The sequence below is a fragment of the Arvicola amphibius genome, chromosome 12 (assembly GCF_903992535.2).
Source record: "Arvicola amphibius chromosome 12, mArvAmp1.2, whole genome shotgun sequence".
In the NCBI taxonomy this organism is placed as follows: Eukaryota; Metazoa; Chordata; class Mammalia; order Rodentia; family Cricetidae; genus Arvicola; species Arvicola amphibius.
Window position 1 is genome coordinate 39716859 of NC_052058.2, and position 26345 is coordinate 39743203.

The 26345-nt window shown below is 48.0% G+C and overlaps 1 protein-coding gene across 1 annotated transcript in view; it reads right to left on the minus strand.

Moving 5' to 3' along the window:
* The window catches only part of Tspan14 (tetraspanin 14), a 57348-nt gene that overhangs the window by 24778 nt on the left and 6225 nt on the right, over positions 1-26345 (minus strand). The window contains 1 exon segment of the mRNA XM_038349089.2: positions 4966-5067. Coding sequence (XP_038205017.1) covers positions 4966-5050 — 85 coding nt within the window. The 5' untranslated portion in view covers positions 5051-5067.

The window sequence follows — 26345 nt, forward strand, 5'->3', positions numbered from 1 at the left end:
TACCCGTGTTTTCCAAAGGTCTTTGGCAACTCCTGTCAAAGGGCTGTTGAGCCCCCAGAGGTCACAACCCACGTTAAGTTGAGAGCTGTTGCTCTAGAACCATGTGCCAAATCAACTTCTATTGGTTAGAGGTGACCCTGCTGGAGGTGATCTGAACACAGATGGACTATGACCCTCCCATTTGCTCATCACCTGGCAACCAAATTCCACTCTTTGTGTCTGCCTGTTGACTACTCTAGTTACTGAGTGGGGCCATCCAGTATCTACCCTGAAGTGGAATCCGACTGTTATTTTTGTATCTGGGTTATTTTCTTACTATAATGTTCTAAAGGTTCATCTACACTGTAACATGTGTCCTAGAGTGACTAAGGCTCTCCTGACATGTATATGGAACATATCCTTATTCATATATGATCAATGGCCACAGGTTGTTTCTTCCTTTTGGCTATGGTGAAAAGGCTGTGCATACTGGAGAACAGAATCTGACATTCTTCTTTCAGTTCTCCTGGAGTATATATCCACAGTGGGGTTGCTGGAGCACATGGTAATTTCATTGTTAACCTGAAGTAACATCAGACTGCCATCATGGATCATTACGTGTTTTCCATGACAACAATGTACAAGGTCACAGATTTCTGCACATCCACATCAACATTTATTTTCTGCTTAAAAAAAAAAAAGAAAAAGAAAGAAAGGAAAAGAAAACACATCACACCTTAGTGAGTGTGAGGTAGTATTATACTGTGGTTTTGATTTGTGTTTCCTTGGGTTGAACTGAGACTCTAAACTAGAAACAGGTCTAGCACAAGTAGAAAAGTTTGTGTGGGGGGAGCGAGGGAAGGGATAAAACAGTACTAGTGTTCTTAAAGTGGTAGGCTGGCTAGAAGCTACTTTCTGCAACACCCTGTGTAAAGAACCTCATGAAGCCCAATTCTCTGCTTGCAGAGAGCAGCATCCACTCCTTACCAAGTGGAGGATGGGCTCTGGGAATCCCAGTCTCAAAGTCAGAAAAAAGCAAACTGACAAAAATCATTGGAGTGCTACAAAGATCTATCCTGATTGGCTCAGTACCAGCTACCTCTGTCCTATGACCTCAACCCGGTCACAGGAACATCAGGCTGCATCTATCCCGATGGCTCAGTACAGCTACTCTCTGTCCCATACCTCAACCTGGTTACAGGAACATCAGGCTGCCATCTGCACTCAAGCTGGCCTACTGAGCAGTCCTTCCCCACCACAACAAAGCGAACACAAATGTTCCATGTGGAAAAATGATCCAGGTTTGATTCAAAGAATCCAGATGAGAGGGTGGGGATGAAGACGAAACAAAACCAGCTGTAAGAAGTTCATTTCTGAAGCTGGATGATGGAACGCACCAGGCCTGTTACATTTCTCTATTTTCCTCCATCTAAAAAAGAAAACGCAGAAGCCAATGTGGACTTAGCATGCCATTGTCTACTTTTTTCCAAAACCTCGTAAGGGAGACACAACAGGCAGCTGAGATCAACTCTCAATGATAACACCAGGCTTTTCAAGGTCACTAGGTTCAGGAGGGAGGCCAGACTGTGTCCAGGTGTCCACAGTAGGCTGGCTTACTTTCCTCACTGAACTGGAGCTTCCCAGGTCTCTGTGAGTTTCAGTGCTTGGGCTCCCCCATGTTGCTGCATCCTGCCCAGGGTAAGTGAATCCCTGCCAGGAACACAGGGGACAGTGGCCAACACCAAGGGGCCCAGCCTCCTGCTTCCATTCCCATCCATGAGGACATTTACTCACTATTCCTGTTTTTCCCTACTCTTCTGCCCAGTGCTCCTAACAAAAATGATTAACTCTCGACAGCAGACACTAACTGCCAAGTCTGCACAAATCCTTAAAATACTACTACATACTTTAACCCAGCAGGCTTGCCACAGTTCTGGACTCACTGAACGCCACTGTTGGAGTTTGCTGCTGCTGGTGCAGTATTCCCTGGATCTGTTACAAAGTCTGAAGGACAGAGGTGACGAGGGACGGGCCCTTGACAATGAGGGTATTGTGCCACCTGCAGCAATTGGGTATGAGTCAAGATCAAGTCAAAAGCCAAGCAGGCAAGGTAAGGGCACTTGCTTGCTTGGGAAAAGAGGGAGCACAGGCTCTCCATACAAAGCAAAATGAAGTCTAAGAAGCCCTGCAATACACAGCAAGAATGGAGTGCAGGCCTCTGTGCCTAAGAACTGTAGCGCGCATGCTTATGAAGGGGACTGTGACTATCTATCTAGTCAACTCCTCTCCTCTTTTGCTTCCTGGTCATGAGGAGAGCAATTTGGTTTCAAACACTCTACATCACTGCCATCTGACACCACAACCGGAGACTAAAATCAACAGTCCAGGTGACCACGGAACCTCTTAAAATGTGTGCTCCGAATCAATCTCTCTGTTTTTAAGTTTGCACGTCTGGTATTTTGTCACAGCAGCAGAAAGCAAGCACACACACTGATATCCAGTACCGCCCTACATCCAGAACCAAGCTGAAGCTGTTGGTGGAATACTGTCTGAGCACAGGGAAGTAAGTCTAAGTTGGATGGCCATACTAGTGCAGTCCACCCTATTTCTCTAGGATAGAAAATCCTAAGAACACAGATAAATCGCCAGGACATGACATCGTAAGGTTGAAGTTGAAAAGGCAGAAATTGGAGGGTGCAGAGTTTAGTAGTAGAGCACCCATGGGCCCCAGGTTTCTATCCCCGATACTAAAGCAAAGAAAGGAGAGCAAAGGGGGCAGAAAGGACAGAGGGAAGAAGAGGGAAAGGGACGGAACAGAGTCTTAAGAACTCGCCCAGTTCTCCAGGTCACTAAACACCATATCCACACTAGAAGCAATAAACAAACAAACAAACAAACAAATAAATAAATAAAAATGGCTACCTGCTCTGCCCCCCTTCTCCACTTGACTACAGTGACCAGTAGTGTGCTTGCTGGTAGAAGAGGTTCTACACACGATCACGGCCCCTCACCTTCCCACACAGAACCACGGTCCGCCTGCCCAGGCCTGATGACAAGACACACAGGATGGAACACCCCAAACATCGACCAGCTCCAGCAACTGTCCAGCTTTGCCTCTTTCTAAGGACAGAGTACTTGAGAGAACTGCCAAACATCACTTCACTTCTCCACTCTCCATGGATTCACTGACCAGCCTCTACAGGGTAGCCCGTCCCCACCCAGCTCCAACCAGCCTCCATAACCAAGGCCATCCCGCTGGAATACAGCTGACTGCTCTTTCTGCCCAGAGAAGCTTCTACAACACAGATCTTCCTTTTTACCTCAGGCCTGTCTTCCATCTAGCCTCAGCATCTCAGGAAACACTCGAGGCTCTCCTCAGACAGTATGCACCCTCATCTTGGTGCTGTCTCTCCACCCACACCTTCCGAAGATGCATCTCCAGGATGTCACTGGCACTTCCATAAGGATAGTCAGGGAACACCTCAAGCTCTCCACACACATCCGCCAAAGTTCCACCTCAGAACATGGCTCAAACGGCCTTCTCCCTCCCTCTGCAGCCACTCTGAAGCGGGATCACACCACCCAACACAAACAAAACCCTTCCAAAAGTTAAATAGAAAGCCAGGGATGGTAGCATATGATCATAATCGTAGCTAATCAGAACGCTGAGGCAGGGGAATCATAAGTGCAGAGTCATCCTTGGCAACTGTCTTAAACAAGGTCTCTATTGCTGTAATGAAACACCATGACCAAATGTAACTTGGGGAGAAAAAGGTTTCTTTTACCTTGAAGATTACAGTCTGTCACTGAGGGAAGTCAGGGCAGAAACTCAAGCAGACAGGAACTTGGAGCCGGGAACTGAAGCAGGAGCTATAGAGGAATGATGCCTACTGGAACCTCGTTTCTCGTGGCTTTTCCAGTTTGCTTTCTTACAATACCCAGGACCACCAGCCAAAGGTGGCACCACCTACAATGGACTGGGCCTTCCAAATCACGATAGATTTGCCACCTACAGGCAAATCTTATAGAGGTGTTTTTCTCAACTGACAGCTGCACTTCCCAAATGACTCTAGCTTGTATCAAACATTAAACTAGCCAGGACAACAACTAAGATTATCTGGAAATAAAACTAAAGGGGGTTGGGGTGTAACTTGGTGGTAGAGTGCTTGCCTAACATGCACTTGGCCCTGGGCTCAAATCCCAGCACCGCAAAAGAAAAAACAGGTAATAATAACACCCTTGAGACCGGTGCGGCCTGAGCTTCCTAACACCTGGCCTGGCCTGTGTCACCTTACTCCAGCCTCACGGCTGCCTGTTGTCCTTTGCTCAGCTCACCTCTGCCTCCACACAGGCAGCCAGACAGCCTTTGTGGCTACTATTCTGACGGGGTCTTTCCTCTTCAAACCGACTGGGCTGCCTCTTCATTAATACTTGGGTCTCGGCCCCCGAGCTTACTTTTTGCACCCTTGGCTCAGTGTACTCTGCCAAACACATACACAACAGCAAGGAGCTGTCCTGCCTACCCTCCGATGCTCAGCCTGCTAATACCACTCTTAGGAAATCACTTTTTGATCCCTCCTCAACTATCCCCTCCCAGGATACAGCAGAGAGCCTGGCCCACAAAGTACTTGGCTGTTGATGTCTTGCCAAGGCATTGCTGGGTTAGGAAGATAGCATCGCCACTCCAAGACTGTGTCCAAAGGCTTCCTGAATCCTCCAGACCCAGGGTAGGGGTTAGGGTGAGGGTGGGTGATGGTGGTTGGAGCCCTTAGTCTGACTTTTAGTCACCTTGGTGTACCCATGACATTAATCCTGGCTGGTTCTAAGAGGACAGGGACCATGGAACCTGCCCACCACATCTTCCCAGGACCTCCCTGGAGTCTGGTCATCAGAAGTACAGGGAGAATCAGGACTTGGTGATGAAGGTTCCCACTGCATGGCCACACCCCTGGACTCACCCAAGAGACCATAGTCACACCCCTGGACTTACCCAGAAGACGATGTTGTAGCTGAAGAGCAGGTACTTGTACCAGCAGCTGACCTCAGCGTTCGAGTATCTATAATAGTGCATCTTCTGAGAGGCGGGACCTGCGGGGACAGCGACTGATGAGGCACAGTCAGCTTTACACCTGCTCCCCAAGCGCAAAGGCCATGGCTCCCATTCAACTTCAGAAACCCCCACTGCTCCCTCGCGTCCACTTGTTCATCCAAACACAAATGTTCTAACAGTGCCGATTAGAGGCTAGACAACAACCAGGCTAAATCAGCTTCCATTTAAAAGCAAAAACAAAACAAATGGAGAAATCTGAAAAAAGGGAGGATGAGAACTTTGAAGTGTCTTCAAAGTACCAGAAACTCTGCTTGGAGCCTTCTCAACCATGTACCGCATCTTCTTCTCAGCTGTGTATTGATTATTCCACTCCATGCCAAGGGCGGTGGAGTTCAGAAAGGCCATGTTACTGTCCCAAGACAAGGGGGATAAACACAGTGGCTCACACTGTGATCCCAGCCTTTGGGAGACTGAGAAATGAGGGCTGCTGTGAGTATCAGGCCAACTTAGGCTACACAGAGAGACCTCATCTATAAAAATAAATTCATAAATACGAGGATAAGGACGGAGCCTGGAATATGTACCAGAAAAAAAAAAAAAAGCAGATTCCACTGTTCATATTATTTTATCCACCATAGCCAACGAAGAAATGAAGACTTGGATCACAGGAGGCACAGTGGGAAGAAAGCTGAAAGATGGGCAGGCTTGTGCTGGATCCAACCATGGGGCCGGCACAGAAAGACTATTAAGGCTCCATGTTCATTTGTCTGTTGTCTGAGACAAGTTCCCATTCTCAGCGTGTGGAGAAGTGAGAAGGCCCCGTCTGGGCAGCGAGGCCACTGAGGCCACAGCAGCCAGCATTCACCATCACTCCTACCTCCTATGCTATCCTCCATGGCCACAGCTTTGCCCTCCTGGCCAAAGGCAAGACAATCCGGACGATACTGTCCCTGTAGGAGCACTCTTGGAGCTGTGAACAATGTATGTTGTTTCTTATCTGCCTGCTCAAAACACTCATAGAGCCAGGCCGCCAGTGTTACTTCCATTTTCCACCACCCTCAGGAAGAAGGCACGGATGAACGGTGGGACAGGGTGGGGTACTCAAGATGAAAGCGGGAGGCAGGACCTGAGGCACCAGACTATAAGGGGGTACCACCATCTCCGCACACTCAACACCATCCCACACGTACATGCAGACAGGCACACAGAAGCCTGACATCTACCCCATCATCACCCCGCTACCAGGACACTTCCGTGACACCACCCTCTAAGGATGAGTGGGGACACACTCTGCCAAGTGCTGCAGGCACAAGCACCACAGACCCACACAAGCAACAACATGGGGAAGCTCAAACTCCTTCAGAAAAGAGTTCAGGAAAAGGCACAGGCACCAATCGTCACAGCATGGCCTGACCAGTCAAGTCCATGCCCCATGGAGGCCTCAGGGACCTCAACTGAAACAGGTAATATATGACCAGTCCCTGCAGTCCCTGGTGCTACCATGAGGGCCTCACCTGACATCATCGGAGTCTCCCTGGCATTCTACAGGCTCCAGCCTCCCCCTCATCTGTGTAGGTTTGGTTGGGCTCTGAATATGTATTAAGCTTCTTGGGTGACTAGGCCTTGAGGCCAGATGCATGCCTGGTGGAGCATCTATTACACACCAGAGGGCCACTGTCTCTGTGGGAGCCTGGGAAGACAGAAGAGCCCGGCTGTGTGGGTGCAGCACCTTGGCCGGCTGTAACGGGCCCTGCAGACACCTAACCAGAGAGGACGTTCTTCAACACAAGTGTTGTCTGTTTCATTTGAGGACATTTGTGTGGAAGGAGAGATAATTAGAGACAACTGGATGGTCTTCTGTAGGAGTTAAAAGGTCAACCTAGAGTTCATTAACTCTAACCCACTTAGCTACTGAAATGCACTGTTCAGACAGCAAAATGTCCCTAAGAGACAAGACTGTCCTGTCCTCAGAGCACCAAAGGCACCCTTCTTCCAGGGCTCATGGAGAAGCTGGGGAAACAGGCCACACAAGCACCCAGATGGTCACAACTCCTAGATGGCACTCCATGGCCACCATTTGGCCCAGAGAGGATAAGAGCTCTAAGCCCCCTCCATCTTCTCACCAGCAAACACTGTCTGCTTGGCCTGGCAATATTGACTTACCCTGTGTCCCAGCTCCAGGCCTCCATGATTATCCCATGATGACTATCATAATTCAAATCCCGGGTCTCCTTCAATTCTAGCCAGTTCAATGTGGATAATACAGACCCACACAGAAAACCACCCCACGGGGAAATAGCATTCTGGAGTATAGCACGTTCTCCCTATTCAGGGTGGTGTCTTCTCTCCCCATTTGGTTCACCCTCCTCCACCCCACAAGCCCCACAACCAAACAGGAAGCAACAAACCAGATGTTGCACAAACCAGATGTTGGGGTCCAAATCCTCATCAAAGAACTGCAAGTCAAGACCTAATTAAAAAGCCCCACGTGCAGTGACTTCCCAACACTTGGCACCTCACGAGGAGCAGGTCTGGCCTGCAGTGGCCACACACTTCCTAACTGTCTAGGCCACAAGGTATCACACCCACACAGCATGCCCCGCCTGCTACTTACAAACCAAGAACATGCATGAGCATCATGTCACTTCCTCTGAAATGACAACTCAGACTCTGGGGTGGGGTGGCCTTCTGATGGTACTTATTTCCCCATCCCCAACTCACAGAAAGGGAAGCCGTTTCAACGGCAATAAAAAACTCAACCTTCCTCCACCCTACTTTCCAGCTTTCTGCCATGAGTCTCAGGAAGGGAAAAAACGGTGGTGGCCTTGGGCTCTCCTTTGGGATCCTGATGTCTCCTGCTGGCCAGAAACCCAAAGATGTATTTTACAGCTTACACTGTAGAACAACAGGAATACCTCTTTTTCAGCCCGGTCTAAACTTGTCCTCTACAACAGGGCACAATGGTCTTCAGCAAAGCTAAGAATCAGCAACTCAAAACTTCAAGAGCAGAAAAAGGACTGAGCACTCATGAACCAGCTTCCCACACTCACGGCTGTGAGGACACTTAGAAACTAACACCTTACGCAAACCAAAGGACTCCAAAGGTGTCACACAGGGTCCGCTGGACATAGGTCTACACACTCAAATGGGGTGGCAAACACACAGAGTGAAGTCTACCTTAGACCCAAGTAATCTGTAACTGGAGGTTTACTTCGTCGTAATCCACTTTCCCATGAAACACACTTTGAAAACAACCTACGCTGAGGCGTAAATGTAATACAAATTAGAAACTGTTTGGCCCTATTAGCTCAGTTTATTATATAACGGTGAGCTCTTACCAACTTAAACACCATTTCCTATGTATTCTGTATTCTGCCCCAAGGCTCCGGTGCTTGGTTACCCTCACATCGTTGGCGTGTCTCGTAGTGGGGTGTTGGCATCCGTCCCTGAAATACACACCTTCTTCTTCTCACCTGTCCTCTCTGCTGGAATTTCCCCATCGGGCTCCCATTCTTGCCTGGCTGATATGTGGCCAAATCAGCTTCTAATAAATATTAACCAATGGCAAGAAAACATATTCACACATACAGAGGGGCACACCACATCAAGTTACTAAAATCCTGTTCAGATTGACACCAATACTCTTTACCTTAACACACACACACACATATGCACAGATGGACAGATGGACAGAGACTAATTTTGGTTTCCTAAAAGGCAATAAATTATTCAGTCACTAGCAGACCTAGCAGAGAAGAATCTAAAGCTTCTCTATATGCATCCAAAACAATGATCAGACCTCGACCCTGAACTCCAAGAACTGACAGATATAAAATAAAGCATCTACTTGGTAACAGGAAAGGTGGAATTACCTTATAGTGGTGAGCAAGCTGGTTAACAATCTGAGGGGGATTAAATAGGCAAAATCAATCTAAACAGTTAAAGGGCACACTACACCTGCAAGCAAGAGTGCACACACATTCTGGAGAGCAGGATGCTCAGATCCATCTCCCCCTTAATCATCTTTTCTTGTGAGGCATCCAGGAAGTGGGGTGTAGGAAAGTATAAGACTGTGGCAAATTTCCACATGATTAAATCCCATTAAAATAATAAAAGAAACATAAGTCACGAAAGCTTTCTGGAGGTGCAGCACTGATAGCAGGTAAATGTTTGTGACAATGACTCAAGCTCACAGTAAACAGTGGCTATGGATGGTGTGCAGAATGAAAGGGCAGCATACTTTATAGACACGAACATCCCTATCACTGAAAATAAAATCTACAGACTATCCAGGGCACTAGCTCCTACTTTCAAATTTAAGAGAATGCCACCACTTCTAGAGGCAAGAATGTCTGCACACTGCAGGCAGCACACGGATGTTACCCTCAGGAAAGTCAACAAACAGTCATAGAAATTAGATCTGGTCACATCCTAATCCAATAAACTCATGACTAAGAATTGCCTCATGAAAATAAGCCAGCAGAAGAAAATGAACATGCACTAAGTATGAAACATGAACATCATGGTTTGCAATTACGGAACAATTTGTAGGCATGTGGGGAAAGGCCAAATGGAAAAGCAGAGCACGCGAGGGGGCTGCATGGCGTGGGTCTGTGAATGATTTTCCACAACGGTTCCCACCATCACACTTGCCATTACCATCTTGGCATTATAAACACTGATGGAGGCCACTGTGGGGGAGTGGAGTGGGGAGCCCATAGTCATCATTAGCAGGGCTCCCTGATCATATTACTGCAGCAACCTTCCCCACTGACTTCCCTTAATTTAAAAAATTAGCACCTGTTCAACTATAAAATATGTCCAATTCAGAAAAAAATATTTCCAATTTAGAAGAATGAAGGTGAACTGACAGATCAGTAGACCACGGCTTTTCAAGGCATGATTTGACCCTGGAATGTCTCCTGCAGGCCCCTGGAGGACAGTATCAGTTGGGAAGGCTGTGGGTCTTTAGGAGGTGGGCCTGGCTGGTAAGAGTAGGTCATTACGGATTGGTGTTTAAAGGTTGAAATCCCACCTGGCTTCCTTGTCTGCATATGCTCCTACTACCAGAAAGCTCCATAATACCTTCCTTGTCTGCATATGCTCACACTACCAGAAAGCTCCACAATACCTTCCTTGCTATGACGGACTGGACCTCCCTGAACTATGAGTCAAAATAAACCCAGAAAATTAATTAAGTTGCTTAGGTACTTTGGTCACAGCATGAGAACAAATGCACCAATTCTTTGGTTATGGTCCACTGCGATGACATTTCAGGGACTGGAGATGTAGGGGCAGCACTTCCCTAGCATACATGACCCTAGGCTCAGTCTTCAGTACTGCTAGGATGGATGGATGGGTGGGTGGATGGATAAATGCAGTGTGCATACTTGCATGTACAATTTCTTGAAATTCTGCTCCTTATCACGTTATGCATTCCTTATTCCCTGTCGTTTTGAATGTTTATCTACATACAATGTAAGAATCAACTGTCACAAAACATGAGAACCCAATAATCATGTTGAGAAAAATGGTAGACTCCAGCCTTGCCCCTGGGTTCAGGCCTTTCCCACTAAGATTGCATTAACTTCTAGCTGACTATGCCAACTAATCTTATGTCAACCTGACACACAAACTAGAGTTATCTGAAAGGAGGAACCTTAACTGAGAAAATGCATCAGTGAGACCCAGCTGTAAAGTGTTTTCTTAATTTGTATTGATGGGGGAGGGCCAAGCCCATTATGTGTGGTTTCATCCCTCAGCTGGTGGTCCTGGGTGCTATAAGAAAGCAGGCTGAGCAAGACATGCAGGAGCAAGCTAGTAAGCAGCACTTCTCCATGGCCTCTGCATCAGCTCCTGCCTCCAGGTTCCTGCCCTGGCTTTCTTCAATGATGAACACTGCTATTGAAGTGTAAGTCAAATATGCCCTTTCCTCCCCAACTTACTTTCTGGTCATGGTGTTTCATGGTAGCAACAGAGACTCTAAGACACTGACTCGAATCTTTTACATCTGAGTACCTCTTGGTACTCTATATGCTTCCGTTAGTGCTACCTGGCTCTTACTTTAGAGCATTACTTGTTCAGGCCCCACTCTGGAAGATGATGATTTAACTCTTATTCCCTACCAACCCCATCTCTCCCTAAGCCACTTCCCCTCATGCTTGCTCTATCTCCATCTAATTATAGTGACACTGGGTAGAGCTGACTTAGCGATCATTTCAGAGTCGGTATTATGATGAGCATGTGAGCTAGGCAGAATGAGGCCACCAAAAGCCGGGACCTGTTTTCCTTTTCTGGTAATTTTTTTCCTCTAGAATGATTATTTTGTTGACTTAGCACTCTTATGAATTTATCAAATCAACACCCTCAAATTCAAATGAGAGCCGAAATCTGCTCTCAGTAAGTTCTTAGCATCGGATTGTTCTATTCCTATCCTCAGAGCACAGTTTTTCCAAGGTACTGGACAGATAACCACATAATTCTCTTTGGGTACTGCCTATACTTAGTGTTGTGAGAAATCCTGAGATTCTAGATAGGGTACAGTGGTCCTTTACCTGTAAGTAGAAGTCTAGGCTGGAAGTCAATTTCATAAAGAAAGTGAAGTCTCCCCTTCTCCATCAATCTCTATTCTGGAGAAGCCAAACTCTATTTGATCCCCAATCTTTGTTCTTCAAGTTCTTTCTGTAAACTTATGGAGTTGTCTACACACATACTGAGACTTTGACACTGTGTTACCTTCATGCAGGCAGTTCCACGGGCAAAGGAGCTTCCAAACACCGAGACCAATTTCTTTTCCTATGAAATGTCTCCCTCCACAAGGCCACCACCCTCTGCAGCCCCTTTCAGTGGACGTGGGAACCTGGGCTAAACACTTCAGACACCTTACATTTTCCGCCCTATACCCCACCACCCACCTCTGAGCTACTAGCTCCGAAGACCACTTTAACATTACCTCCTACTGACTTCTCTTAATAGTTTCTATACTATTTTTGCTCAGCTCTTGTTTTTTAATTAGTTTTGTGCATTCTAAAATGTGCCTTTAAAGCTATAATCTTGTTCTTATTTCACACTATTGCATTTCCATCTCCTCCAAACGAAATGTCTGACAGCCTTCCTCAAAATAGTTCTTTCTAAATAAGCTGTTTCTCTCAAGATTTTTTTATTGCTGTCACTCATGGTAGGTACTTTCCATATGTCCAGTAATATTTAATTAAGAACAAATAAAATGTGTCCTTTAGCAGGAAGATTTCTATCCAGGATGATCTGGCTGAGCCATTTGCTAAATCCATGTTGCAAATATTATTGGGTTTAGAAATGCTGGTCTGTTTGCTTTTTGCTTTTATTTAGTGAGGTTTCCCCAACCAAGCCACCAGAAACAACTAGAAAACAACTGGGCTGGAGAGTTGAAACACAGTGGTCTCGACATGAACCCCCAAGAATCCCTGAGTCTCCTAGGCTCAGGTCTGCCCACTGGAGAATAATTTCCAACGTTCTATTATTATGGGAGAGGGAGACAGAGCAGTATCATGGAGGATGGAAGGAGTCTAAGAATAAAACATCCACCATGCTCATGTTTACTGACCTCACCCCACCCTCCTCTTCCTTCTTAAAGCACTATCTGAGGATTCCACACAAGTGCCCTTCTCCTCTTTTTCCTCCCAGAATAACCCGGTGTCATCAATTCTTACACAGATCACTCAGATCACTACTCATAATTTACATTTTTCTTCTATTACCCACTCACTGATGCCCAAGCTGGCACACTGATTCCTTATTAAATTCCCCTTAATTTATACGGTATTTTATGAGAAAGTAAAGGTAGATGTGTCTGCTCGATTCACATGCTCACCCATTACGCTCTGAGGAAGGAGTTTTGGGTGCCGCTTTTTATTTAGTGAGGTAAAAACATCAGGAATCATAATCTATTATGAAGAGCAACAGAAACTCTGTAACTACAGTTACTAATCAACTTGTCCTAACATGGGAAGAATGAGTGGGTACAACACACAGTTGTCTCTGGACACCTGTAGGGATGGCACGGAAACCAAACCCAGGCAGGCTCCCTTCAAAAGAATGTAGGCCAGCCAGATTGGCTCAGCAGGTAAAGGCGCCTACCGCCAAGCCTGGTGACAGAGTTCTATCTCTGGAATCCCCCATGGTGGAAGGAGGAGAATTGCCTCAAACAGTCACAGATAGAATATAAATACACAGATATACATACACCATGTACAAACGTGCACAGGAAATATGTGGTTTTAAGAGGTATTCTTACCGTGCAGCTTACGTACATGTATGTACATGTAAATTTAAATAATCTCCAGATCCACTTACAATCCCTTATGCACTATAAATACTACGTAAATGTTGCTTGCTGTATTGTTGAAGGAATGATGTCCAGGCAAAAATATCTGTTGCAGACAGACATACCCTTTTCTCGAGTATTTTTATTCTGCGGTTGGTTGAATCCATATGATTCAGAACCTGTGGGTATGCAGGACTGCCTGTAATTACATAAGCCCTTAAAAGCAAAGCTCTTTCCCGGCTGAAGGCAAAAGCAGAATGCACAGGCACCAAGCATAAGCGGTTCTGTTTTACTCTTGCTGGTTTTTGGAGGAAAGGAAGAGAAGGTAGGAGTTACGCATGTGCACAGCCCCAGCTGACAGTCAACAATGAGACAGGGATCTCTGTCCCAAAGCAGCAAGGAGAAGATTCTGCTACAGATCGTTAAAGCAAAAATCTGGGGTAAAGTTCACTGTCTTCTCCTCTCATTTCCAGATCTGCTGTCAGTTCTTAACCTCTGGGACTCAGAGTTAGCTGTCTACAGCATGTGGTTTGGTGTTTGGTGGTGCCACACCCAAAGGAGTCAAGTCCTCGCTCACCCAACAGACAAGGGAGGCCAGCCTCCTTCAGGCATTCCTAGGGCCTCCATTTTCAGCAGCTGTCAACTCTCTCCTCATTCCTTTTTTTCGAGACAGGGTTTCTCTGCAGCATTTTTAGAGCCTGTCCTGGACCTAGCTCTTGTAGACCAGGCTGGCCTCGAACTCACAGAGATCCGCCTGCCTCTGCCTCCCGAGTGCTGGGATTAAAGGCGTGCACCACCACCGCCCGGCTCTCTCCTCATTCTTTCTTGCCATCTTTGGACCACGTGCAGTTTAACACCCAGCACTGATCAGATAACAGCCACCACGGAACTCAACTTTGCCAGAAATGCGGATCTCGGTCCCCCTCAACTCAATCAGTACTTTAGTAAGATTAATGATGAGAGGCCCTGATAGCAACAGCTCTCTCTGCTGTAGATGACAAATCACAACAGAAGAGAGTAAGAGAGACAGACAGGCAGGAAAGACGTGGCCAAGAGAAAAAGGAAGCCAGGGGACAGTAAACAAAGGGAACGTGTGGGCAGGCGTGGCTACAAGTGTTCTTGCCCCTACCTCGCAGAACCTGATTAACATACAGCAGCAGCTGCCTTGCCAGTTTAGGGCAGGCTGTGCTCTCTTGTGTTCACCACCCTCTGTAAGGTAGCTCCAAACCTCAGAGCCTCTCTCTATTCATGTCTTGCTCATTCAGGCCTGATCCATAAGCCCTCAGGCGAAAAAGTAGGCCAAGGTCCACCTCACCTAGGTCCCCTAATGGTACCTAGTCAGTACAGGGCCAGGCTCTGAGACAGCTGTTCCTGATCCTCTCCTTTCCTCCAGGGGACTGCAACTCAGCTCTTCCTCCCTCACACTAAGTCCGGAAGGTCTCTCCCAGCCATCTCCATCCACTCCCTCCCACTCGCCAGGTCTGTTCTGAACCCCCAACCTATCTCAGTGCCTTCACTACACTCCCAGACTGCAAACTGCCTGCCCCCTTCACACACAGTTAATGATCCCTGACATCTCTCCTCCCTCTCATTCTCCAGAGCAGGCTATTAACCAAGAATCTACCTTTTCACAAGGCTTCTAAGGCTCCTACACACTGATGCCAGGCCCTTCCCAAAGGAGGCCCCGTTTCATGTGCTAGGACCCTTCTGAGCCTCCAAAATAGCACTCTTGGGCCCTGGATGTTCCCACTAAGAGGCTTTAGAGCTAGCAGGATAGTAGGGAAACATTCATTCACAAACTGAGGAACAGGGAGGCCACCGGAGAGCAGGCTAGGGAGGAGGTAAATGCGAATGGGTTACTGAAGGGGCAAGAGTTCTAGTAGAAGAGAAGCATGTAATAACATGCCAAAATAGCTGCCTCACTACCCACAGGAATCTCACAAAGCAACCATTTTAGGCCTTAGCCCAAGGCAACTGCCACCCTACAAGTAAAAGAAGGGGCTTGGCTCTCTGACTCACGAGTCAGACCCGAGAGTCAGACATGTCTATGGCCTCTGATGACCCAGTCCCTAGCTATCTAACACCCCACACCCAAGGCTACAGCCACTAACTAGGATCAAAAAGCGGGACTATACCCTGGGAAGACACTATAAAGCTTTAGAGGAAGCCGCTTTCTTTATTACAAGAACTACCCTAAAGGATGGTTGTGGCAGGAGGAGATGAAGGTCCAAGTCTGTAGGGACCTTGCCACCATAAGCCTGGGAATCTAGCCAGCCAGTTCTGAACCCTGCCAGGGTTTCCAGTGGGCATAGTGTTCTATGTGTCTGGCTTCCTGTTAAACCACTGAAGATAACAAATTAAACACAGAGTTTCTACCAACAACTCACAACCCCAAACCGGCTGAGTGTCAGGAACATCAACAGGCCTCCTGGCTAATTCAGAGAGTCAGTCAGCTTTTGTCTGCTTTGGTGCCAGCGGCTGCTGCATAGGGAGAGGTGCTAAAGGAGGGTGTGTATGCTCAGGGAAGGGGCACTACGGGGTGTGAAATGGAGGTCACCTAATTGAGTGATTTTTAGATTTATTCTTTTTATGATTTTTTTTTAAAGCTATAGGAGCCTTTGTTCAAAAAAGCTCTGACCCAGAACCCTGCACGGTGGCAAAGCAGAGTGGGTCACTTTTCTCTGCAGTTAGCTGGCTCCATGGGGTGCCCACTGGAAGGAAAATGTCCAGCTTGGTCCAACTGAATCCACACACACACATACAACATGCAGATTAGTCCAGTTGTTTCCAGAGGTTCCTTCAATAAAGACTAGGATAGATCTGGAAAGCCACTTATTAAAAAAAGAAAAGAAAAAAAACAAACAAAAGAGAAAAGAGCTCCTTACAGGAAAATGCCAAAGGAAAAATGGAGGGAATTGTGAAATTAGATTATTGCCATTCAGGAACCGTGACTGGAATAACCCATCCTGTCAGGATTCCTACATTTTCAAATGTAGGTCTCCAAGCACCTCCCCACGGGCACTGACTAATTACATACGGCAGTCTAGTAACTTAGCTGTGGAGAACCAGCTGACAGCACACTGCTGCTCACAGCACCAGCAATGAGTCAAACTGAGTCAAACGCACCTGGCACCTCGTGTGGGTCCCCCAGCAGAGGCGCCTGGGCCACACTGCTTTTTGTAGGAAGTGTTCCTAAGGAAGGTGCATGACTGACTCTAACTGTGGCAGAACATCAACCGAACGCAAATTACAAGTGGTTCAGAAAAATAAGCGACTTCAAGTCAAAACACAGTCTGTATCTTTTTCTCTTAAAAAAGGAGGAAGAGGGAGGTGGTGAGGGGGGAGGGGAAGCAGCAGCAGACAAAACATTAAGGCAACGAGACTGCAGGCCAAGCAGAGGTTTTCAGAATGATTCATCCCACAGCTCATACAACTGTAATCAAAGCTTCGGTGCAGCATCTGCAGGCCCAGGTGCGGCAGGCCCAGACGCCTACAACTGTCATGGCCTACCTCCCTGGGTTACAGGTTCACTTCCCAGCCGGTCAATAATGGCGCACGTCTTTCATCTCAGCACTTGAGAGGCAGAGGCAGGTGGACCTCTGGGAGTCTGAGGCCAGCCTAGTATACAGAGCAAGTTCCAGAACAGCCAGAGCTACATACAGAGAAACCCTGTAGTTCATTTCCCATGGCATTTTCCCCTCTGCCATCAAAGGCAAAGCCACCCACACACATGACGCAGGGTTGACTGACACTGTCACAGTGTTGTATACCTGATAATCTGAAAATGTTAAGTCCTGACAGAATATCTACTCTGGAAAGAGCACTGGTCAGTTACACACGATGTGGAGAATCTGGGCCAGCTCACAGCACTTGGGGGCAGGCGATAACAACTTAGAGGGCTAGCTGTATACCCAGAACTCTGAAGACATAGTCTAGGCCCTGTGCCAATCCAGAAATTCTCCAGTGGGAGTCATACCACCAATGGTTTCCAGACCAGCAGGGGTGAAGACAGCCTGCTTGGTATCCCCTTGTTGCACAGGCTACCTCAGCAAGTGACCCCCTTGTTGTGGGAGAGGACACTTCATGGCTTGCTTCTGCCTCATCAGGGCACAGTGCAAATAACTCCAATGCAGAGCTGGGCATGACACGGGGACTCAGATTCCAGCTCCTGAAGATAGCAAGCCAGCACAGAAAGGCAGATGTGGACCAGAAAGTGTTCCCCAGAACAGCTGGTTTAGGTGTCAGGTGGGTGAGGACACACGTTCTACAGGCACACAGGCATGAGAATAACAGTACTGACTCATACACACATGCGGACATGCAGCAACTAAGCTAGTAGCAGACAAATCATCAAACCAGATGCACCCTTCAATGCATTTTATCAGCAGAGCTCCCTGTGAACCCCCAGCTATAGGCTGGGCACTGTGGACAGTACCAAGACAGAGCCACACGACCACCTTGGAAAGACCAACACTAGGGTGAGAGCCACTCTTGAACTCTACAGTTACTGCCGATGAAGAAAGAACCAACTCTGGAAAAGAGGACTTTGCTCCAATAACGAGGTCTCTGCTGGTCAGTCCAGAGCTCTGTAGAGCTGCCAGAACTCGACCTGCATGCCTAATGGGGATATGAAATGTTCTCTTTGGTCTGGGCTGTTCCCACCCCCCCCCCCCACCCTGCTTCTCTAACACAAGGAAACTACATGAGAGAATTCTGAATGACATATATTTACTCCTTGTCTCCATTTTCTTCTTGCCTAAATGGCAGAATTATGGTTCTGAGATGTTTAAACCTTGGTGCATCCAAAACTGCATGGTATGTACAGTATACTATGTTTTGAGACATAACCTCACTATCCCCTCTCCAATATGGTATTCTGGAGAACTCCTCCAACCTTTCCCTGCTTTCTGAGAGACTTGAGTTGAGTTACTTTCCAGCCCAGAGAAGGGCCTGAGTCTGGGCCTTCCTCAAGCAAAGCAAAGCTACTTAGGGAAGCAACGGATAAGACTAAGGACAAAATAAGAAACAAAGCCTTGCAGAAGCTCGGAGAAGTGAAGCTTGCTGGGAAAAACTAAAGTGCTAACCTTTTCATTCTTATCAAATGAAAAGAGGAATAAAGAAGAGCTCCTTGAAAAACTGGGACTCATGGGTGGGAAACTGTGGGCAGGGTTAGCAGAAGGGGTGGGAGGCAGCAGACAGCAGTGGGGCAGGTGGGATAAATATGAAATCTTTTCCCAAAGCCCGAGACCAGAACACAGAAGCTAGCAAGTGGTGCAGAGCCACCTCAAATATGTCCTTGGAAAACAGAACTTCAGCCAGGGAAGCTGGTCAGTGCCCTGCTCTGCCACCCTCCTGCAGCAGATATGGACAAACACAGAGACCCACAGTCACACATTTATGCAGAGAGTAAAAGGACCTTGAAACACTCAGTCCTAACAGGAGGTCTCCATCAAATCCCTCTCCTCAGGGCTCAAGAAACCCCAAAGAAGAGGAGACAGAAAGAGTGTAAGAGCCAGGGGGGATGGAGGACACCAAGGAAAGAAAGCCCTCTAAATCATGTGACTAGCGCACATGTGACCCCTCAGAGACTGAGGTAGCGTTGCCAGGGCCTGCGCAGGTCTGCACCGATGGGTTTCTGGAGCTGAAGCGAGACATGGCCATGTGCCTCGATCCCTAACCCAGAAGCGATCTCCAATGTATAACCACTCGCAAATGAAAATTTATTTCTTCCAAAGGGAGTCTCCCTGGAGAAACACTACTCTTAAAGGTAGGCTGCATGCACGCAGTAGATGGCCAACAGAAAACAAACTCAATGGCATCTTTGGAGGTTCCTTGTCTCACAATGTCGTATTGGGGCTTTTCCTTTTTTTTTAATTTTTTTATTATTCTTTTATTTGTCTTCTTACAGGTCCTTTGCATATATTTTATGGCTTCCAGTTTAGTGTTTCTATGGGATTCCTGAGTGTGCAGATGGAGTGGGTCTCAGTTTCTTGAGTCTTCTCTTGGACTCTCTATCAGTTGTGTCCAATTCTGGTGTGTTAGTTTTTGTTTATTTTATTATCCCTTTAAAAAATAAACAGAAAATATCAATTTGTAGTCACTCTCCTGAGCTTTTTACTTGAACACCAACATATACCAAAGGATCTTCATTCAGAATGTTTTGTTTTCCCCCCAAATGCAAACCACACCTACAGCCTAGATTCTGACTCTGTCCCTCCAGCTGGTAAAAGCCGAGGAAAGACAGATGGGGTGGGGTAAATGGTACCCAGATGGTCCACGAAGGCTCCAATTACCCACTCAGCTCCCTGCCCCACAGATGACCTCACCAGCGGACTAAAGGGGCTCACGGTCTCAGCTGCACCCCAGACAACCAGCACACCTGCACACACTGCACACCTGAGGAAGGGGGACACAAAGCCTGAGTTTCGGGCCGATTAAAAGTGCACTTTACAGGAGACCAGAGGGTAGACAGCAAACCACAAAACAACTGATGAGGTGTGAAAAATAACAGGGCAGGCGTCAGGGTCAGCGCCTCTCAGACTTGAAAGTGCACACAGCGCCTGGGAATCTCTGAGAAGACAGCTCTGATTGGCTGATCTGAGGTCAACCTTCTCCCACGAGGCTCTGTATCTCAAAGGCTCCCAGGTGATGATGCTGCTCAAAAGGGAGGCCGAACAGCCAGAGCTGGCAGGTCAAATAGAGGTGCCTGGAGGGCAAGTCACCATCAGGTGACAGCGTCCTCACTACCTCACTGTGTATGAACTTGCAGGGATCTGCTCCACTTTCCCAGAGAAACGCTTCCATTGTGGAATTAATTGGTATTTTAGTGTAGCCCACCTGATGATCATGAGATTTTTGTTTCTGTGGACTGAGAGAAGCTAGACAAACTCCTGAACAGTGGGCAAGCCCTTTCCACTGAGCCCCACCCCAGCCCTCCGCTTCACAGCTGTGAGAGCTACTCTAAGCAAATGAGGGAAGCCTGCCTCCTGTGAGGCCTTTAGACTTCTTCCAGGGTGGGGCAGCCGTTATTTGGGGAGATACATGAGAAGGTCCAGTGACAATCTGTACCTACCCTGTCCTCAAGGAAGGAGACAGCAGGACTGCAGATGGGACAGGGAGCAGCCAGGGCTGATTGGGCATAAGGACTAAGCAGTGAGGCTGGGTGGTCAAAGGCAGATAAAGGGCCACAATCCCACCCTGAAAAGATGCCAAGGAAAGAATATTTTGCCTCTTCTTAATAAAACAGACACAAAATTTAAACACACACACACACAGAGTAAGAAGCTAAGAAGTTGTGGGGGAGGGGAGGATATATGAGGTGTATCTCTACATTTTCGGATTTAACTTTTCTGGTATGACCTCACTTTGGGGAGAGGTAAAACAAAGAAAGCTTTATTTCTTCTCCCCGGATCCAACAAGACAGGGACTAGACCAGAAGAGAGGAGGAACTACGTCCATGTCCACTCAGGACCTCTCCAGGGAGTCACGGGACCTGTACTCTCAAGAGTCCCCACGACCAGGCAGGGTGGCGGTGTAGCTCCAATGGGAAACCACAGACACTCTTTAGGGCCACCAGCCTGGAACAGTGGGGGAGAAATGGCCTGGAGAGAAAAACCCTTTATTCATCATACCTATCTAAAGCCATTTTCTTCTATGAGATCCTAAAAGAACAAGGGGTTTTCAAGACAGTGACCCACTCTTTGGGAGTTAAGACTCACAAAACTAAAAAGGTCACAGCTAGAACCTTGCCCAGGTTTGTCTGAGCAACCCCTCCCTCCATTATCCATCAAAGGCCTACATTCAAGGAAGAGAAATGCCAGTGGCCAGCAGTGTACCTCCAGGACTCAAGTGCCTATCTCCAATTCCTGTGCTTTTATCCCAAGCACCAGCAACAGTATGGTTTCTATTGCTATGATACAACGCCATGACAAAAGCGACTTGCGGAGAAAAGGGTTTGTTCCGTCCTTCACTTCCATGCATCTGTCTACCACACAGGGAAGCTGGGGCAGGAACTGAAGCAGAGGCTTACTCTCTTACCAGCTTACCTTCACGGTTTGCTCAGGTTGCTTTCCAGTACAGCCTAGATCCACCCTAGATCCACAGCCCAGGGACAGCACCACCCACAGGGGGCTGGACCCTTCCATGTCAATCACTAATCAAGAAAATGCCCCACAGACTGACTAACTTGCCTACAGACCACTTTGATGGAGGCATTTTTCTCAGCTGCGGTTCCCTCTGCCACATGCCCTAACGTGTTGATAAAACACTAGCCAGGACAACCGAGCAACCTGCACTGTGACCCTGTCTTCTGGAGATCACTTGGATACCTCCAAAATTAGGTCCATATTTTACATGTGTAACAGTAAATTCCAGCCCTTTCTGATCTGAGTGTGCTACATTTGCTGACATGAAGACAGTCTAACATGGGGGGTGGCCCCTAATTTGAAAGACAGGCTCAATCTGAAGATAGTGACTTCTGAAAGAATCAGTTTTTTCTGGACAAAAAAACCTACCCTACATTTCAAAGGGTAACAGCTCTGACAGCTCCTTGTGTGGTTTAGACGGGAGACAGAAATGGCTGGGGCAGATCCACCCCCAGGGAGAAATGCCTAACCCTGCAGTGAGAGTCATCCTCCAAAGAAAATGCTCCTTGTGACCAACAAAACTGGGAATGGGGAAAAAGAGAGACATTGAGAGTGACAGAGCAGGGACTGCTTCCCTTCGGTCGGAGAAGAATCATCACCACCATAAAACCAAAATAAACGATTCCTCTGTTTCTCTGGCACCCAGACACTGATAAGTAGGAGCAGTTCTGACAGGCCTTCAAAGGCAAGCTTACTATACTGTCAGGAGGTGCTTCTTCTTAGGACCAAGTCACCAGTTCCCACCCTTTCTCATGAGCATACACACACACACACACACACACACACACACAGAGAGAGAGAGAGAGAGAGAGAGAGAGAGAGCGCAATGGCCGAAACCTAGTGAGCACCCCTGCCTTGGCTCTAAGAGTCGCTAATATTGATCTGGTAAGAGGAAGGACAGAACAAAGGGAAATGCTTGGCCTCCCTGGGAGACAGATGGTACATCTAGAGACGGGCAACAAGCCTCTGGCCCAGTAAGTAGACTTGCACCATGAACGCTTCCACGGCTGTGCCGGCCTTCCAAGAGCTCCGAGATGGCTAAACAAAGGAGAAGAAGGCTGGGCTCGGCAGAGGGCAGCGGCAGGGACAGCGGGGGGTGGTTGCTGGCTGCGTTGCCCGGAAAGCAGGCTTTTCTGTAGCTGGGAGCTCCAAGGAGGATGAGGGAGGCGATTACAGGGTGAGCACAAAGGCAGATGTGGGGCCGCCTCCTACAAGACTAACAGCAGCTGAGGCACGTGCCTGGCCCCCACCCAAGGGTGCAGCTGGGCATCGAGAGCTCTGTGGACATGCTTCCCAAGGTGGTGGGCAGGCGGCTGATGAGCCAGCCTGGGCATCCTGCTCCTTCCCAGCTGTTTTGATTACAACCCAAGGAGCACCAAGCAGATCACATGACATGAAAGAAGAAAGGGATCTTCACACAGGTGCCCACAAAAGTCACAGGGAGCGAGAAGGCAGAGCTGGAATCTGAGAACTGTAGGCCCAGTGACTCAGGGCTGTCAGCAGACCTCCACTAAGCACAATGGCCTCCAGCGTCATTAACAATAGCAGCCCTGGCCCCTCCCTCTCCACCCCCCCCACATACCCCCCTCCCACACACAAATCCACAATGGGAGGCATCAGGAAACCAGGGCAGAGACCATGAATGGCTCCACTGTCATCACTAGGCCCGCCTCTTTAGCCTCACAGGTCAGGCCTAGCTGTCACCAGGCCACAATAGAAACCTCTGTGCTACAAAGGGCCAAAGCTTCCAAAGCAGAGCCTCCAGCATTGATAGTCTGGGCTCCTCATGGGGACTGCATGTGACTGCAGTGGTTAGGATCCTCTGTATGGGAGATGGTAGGGGTACAGTTCACAAAACCACTAGGTCGCAGCATAGAATGGAAGTCCCCCTGAGATCTCACTGACTTCTTGTCTTGCACTGACCTTGTATGGGCAGCCACAGATACACGGTAGAGACAGCTATGGTTGGCTATTTCAGGGGGACACAGGCTACAGTAAACAAGGAAGGAAACTGTCAGAAAACTTAGGAAGCCTGTGCCCTCTCCTACAATACCCTCTCCACCCCAAACCCTCCTCTCTACTCAGGAAGGTCCCTACTCAAAACAGAAAAAACCATCTTCCATTTACCTGGAGGTCTTTATAGGGAGTTTTACACCCATACCCGTCAGACCCAGCTGCAAAGCAGGCAGGATACCAGGGCTCCACAGCAGCGGAGGGGGCCTGATCCTAGCATCGGCCCCCTCCTAGCTTGTCTGAGACCAACCAGTTCCAGCTTGCTTTCACACTACCCAGAGCGTAGGCAGCTCCAACTAAGCGCACACTGTGAGAAGCGACCTCCCTGCATACCTCACCTCACCAGCATCCTCCTCAGACGCCATGGCACTTGTGGGTGCACAAGCCTCGTGGTCACAACACAGCCAAGAGCTCTACATGTGCTCATGGAAAGAGCATGGTCTGAGCTGAGCCACAAGAAGAAAAGGAAGGAAAGCAGCACATGCAGCCTCCTGCCAACTCAGCCCCCGACGTCAAAAATAGAAGATCCCCCTCAGCTTCACGCCTCAGAAACTTCCCTTCCTCTTGGAATCAAAGCAGCCATGTTTCTAACCATCCCCTCAATGCTTCAACTCCACAGCAGGCTCCTCAGACCCACCTGTATGTTCAAGGCACCTGACAACCGGGCTTGTGAAAGCAAACACTGAAAGCAACCTCAATGTCCATCAAGGGGGCTGGAAGAGTGAGTCAGTCAAGGCTCACTCTGCAGCAAGATGACCTGCTGTTGCTAACAAGAATGGAGTAGTCTTTTCATGATGTGTGCTAAAATGGGACAATCCCAGGATAAACCCTCAGGGAGCCTCAGTAAGGACCAGAGCAATATAAGCTGCATGCCACTGTGAGAATAAGCAAGAGAGATAGAGAGAGGGGTGTATGCATGGGGGTTGTCACAATTGAGTTGGCTCTGAATATCTGATGGTGGAGGCTTTGGGCTTGAGGGGTGATGCAGCTGAAGAAGTCAGAAAGTATGCATTTCTATTATTATCTTCTGGTTGTTTTATGATTTAAAAAAGGTGAAACTCAATTCAATGTGTTTGCCTAAGGTTTGTGGCTAGAGGTACATAGCCAGGTATACTGCATATACCTATAATCCCAATACTCAGAGTTACTGAGGCAGGAGAACAATTTAAGAGTCAGCCTAGGCTATGTAGGAAGATTTTGTCTAAGAAAAGAAAGAAACAAAAGAGAGAAGCAGGGAGGAGGATGGGGAGGGAAAATATTTCATGAATAGCTCTCTTTAGGCAAGCAATCTGGCATCTCCCTAAGACAAGATGCTGTGGGGGAGGGGAGGCGAGAAGACCTAAGTCGGCCAGGGAGGGAGTGCCAGTCCTAGAAGCCCACTCCACCTCCCTGCTTACCTTCATTCACCCTAAGCCCACAAGCAGAAAGTTTTCCTATCGAAGAAAAGCAAACAGATTTTGACAGTGGCAGGAAGGAAACTAAGCTACCCCACACCAACGGCCACCTATAGGATTTCAAGATCCAAGGAGTTTGTCTGTCTAACAGCGTCTGTCTGTCCCAGGGAGGCTGAAACCAAAGCATCCTGCAAGATCCTTCTCCAGGGGCCTCCCCAGCAGCAGCAAGGATCCAGTCTTAGCGTTACGAGCCCATCCCCCATTTTTAGCAGCTAAAGATAAGCTATTTCAACAGATTTCTAGGCCTGGCCCAACTCCAAGGACAAGCTAAAAAACAGTTTTCTCCAAAATCTCAGCTTAAAACCCCAACCCTTAGCCACGAAGCCGCATGTACCTTTCAAGAAACGGAACCATAGCACAGGGTTGAGAGATGCATTCCTTTAGCAAGATTCTATTCTTGCTAAAGGGTTACACATTTGGTCTAAAAGCCCCCCTTTAATGGGTGTGTCAATAAGTACTCTGCACTAAAAAGCACTGATGTACTTCCTTCACGTGATTTTGCCCCTAAGGAATAATACGAAACCCATCCCAGTCTCTCTTGCTGCCTAGGGGATGACACAATGGCCATTAGAGCAAGTGGGGGCCACTGTATAAGGAGAGACCTGAACAACAGGGAGTGGTCCATGAGCACAACCCTGGCTACACACAACTTCAACCCCAGGAACAATACAGCTGGCTGTTTCATAATGGCCTCAAGCTCACAACTGCCCAGGGCTCAGAGAAGGGAGGCCAGGGAGGGGACAAGTATGCTTTCCTGACTGTGAAGTGTTCAACGACTGCCCCCAAAACAAGCACAATGGGATCTCAAAGCTACTAGGACCACACTAGCAACAAACCTAAAAGATGGCAACACTTCCTGCCTCCCTGACGGGGCCCAGTGGCAAGGTCAAGGCATGTCCTACCAGGAACCCCAAAACCTTTTATTATTCTTCAAGGTTCCCCACCTCAGGGAGGCTCTGAGTCTCCTGGGTATATCTGTTTCACCATACTTCTCAGGGGAAACTCAGAATCTCAGGAGGGGGTTCTGTGCAGAACCTGCTATCATCGTGGTACCTTAAGCCCATCCCTCTTTCCTATGCTTGTGGCCATTCAGGGACACAAACACTCTCCACTACCACAGACTTTTTTCTCTGGCAACCCCCCCCCACAACTATTCCTGTTTACACCCAGCTTGTGTCCACAGGAAGCAACTAGGACAGCAAGAGACAATGCCTGTGGAGAGGCAGGGTGACTGCAGAGAACAGGGCATGATCTCCAGTCTGCCTTGCAGGAATGGCTACTGGCCATGGGGCCTTCCCCTTGAGGAAGTGAGTAAGCCCTACCTACAGCCAGCAGGTTTTCCTCAGAGCAGAAGGGAGCCTTGCTCCTAGAAGGCTGAGATGAGAAGAGCTTTCAGGAAGACA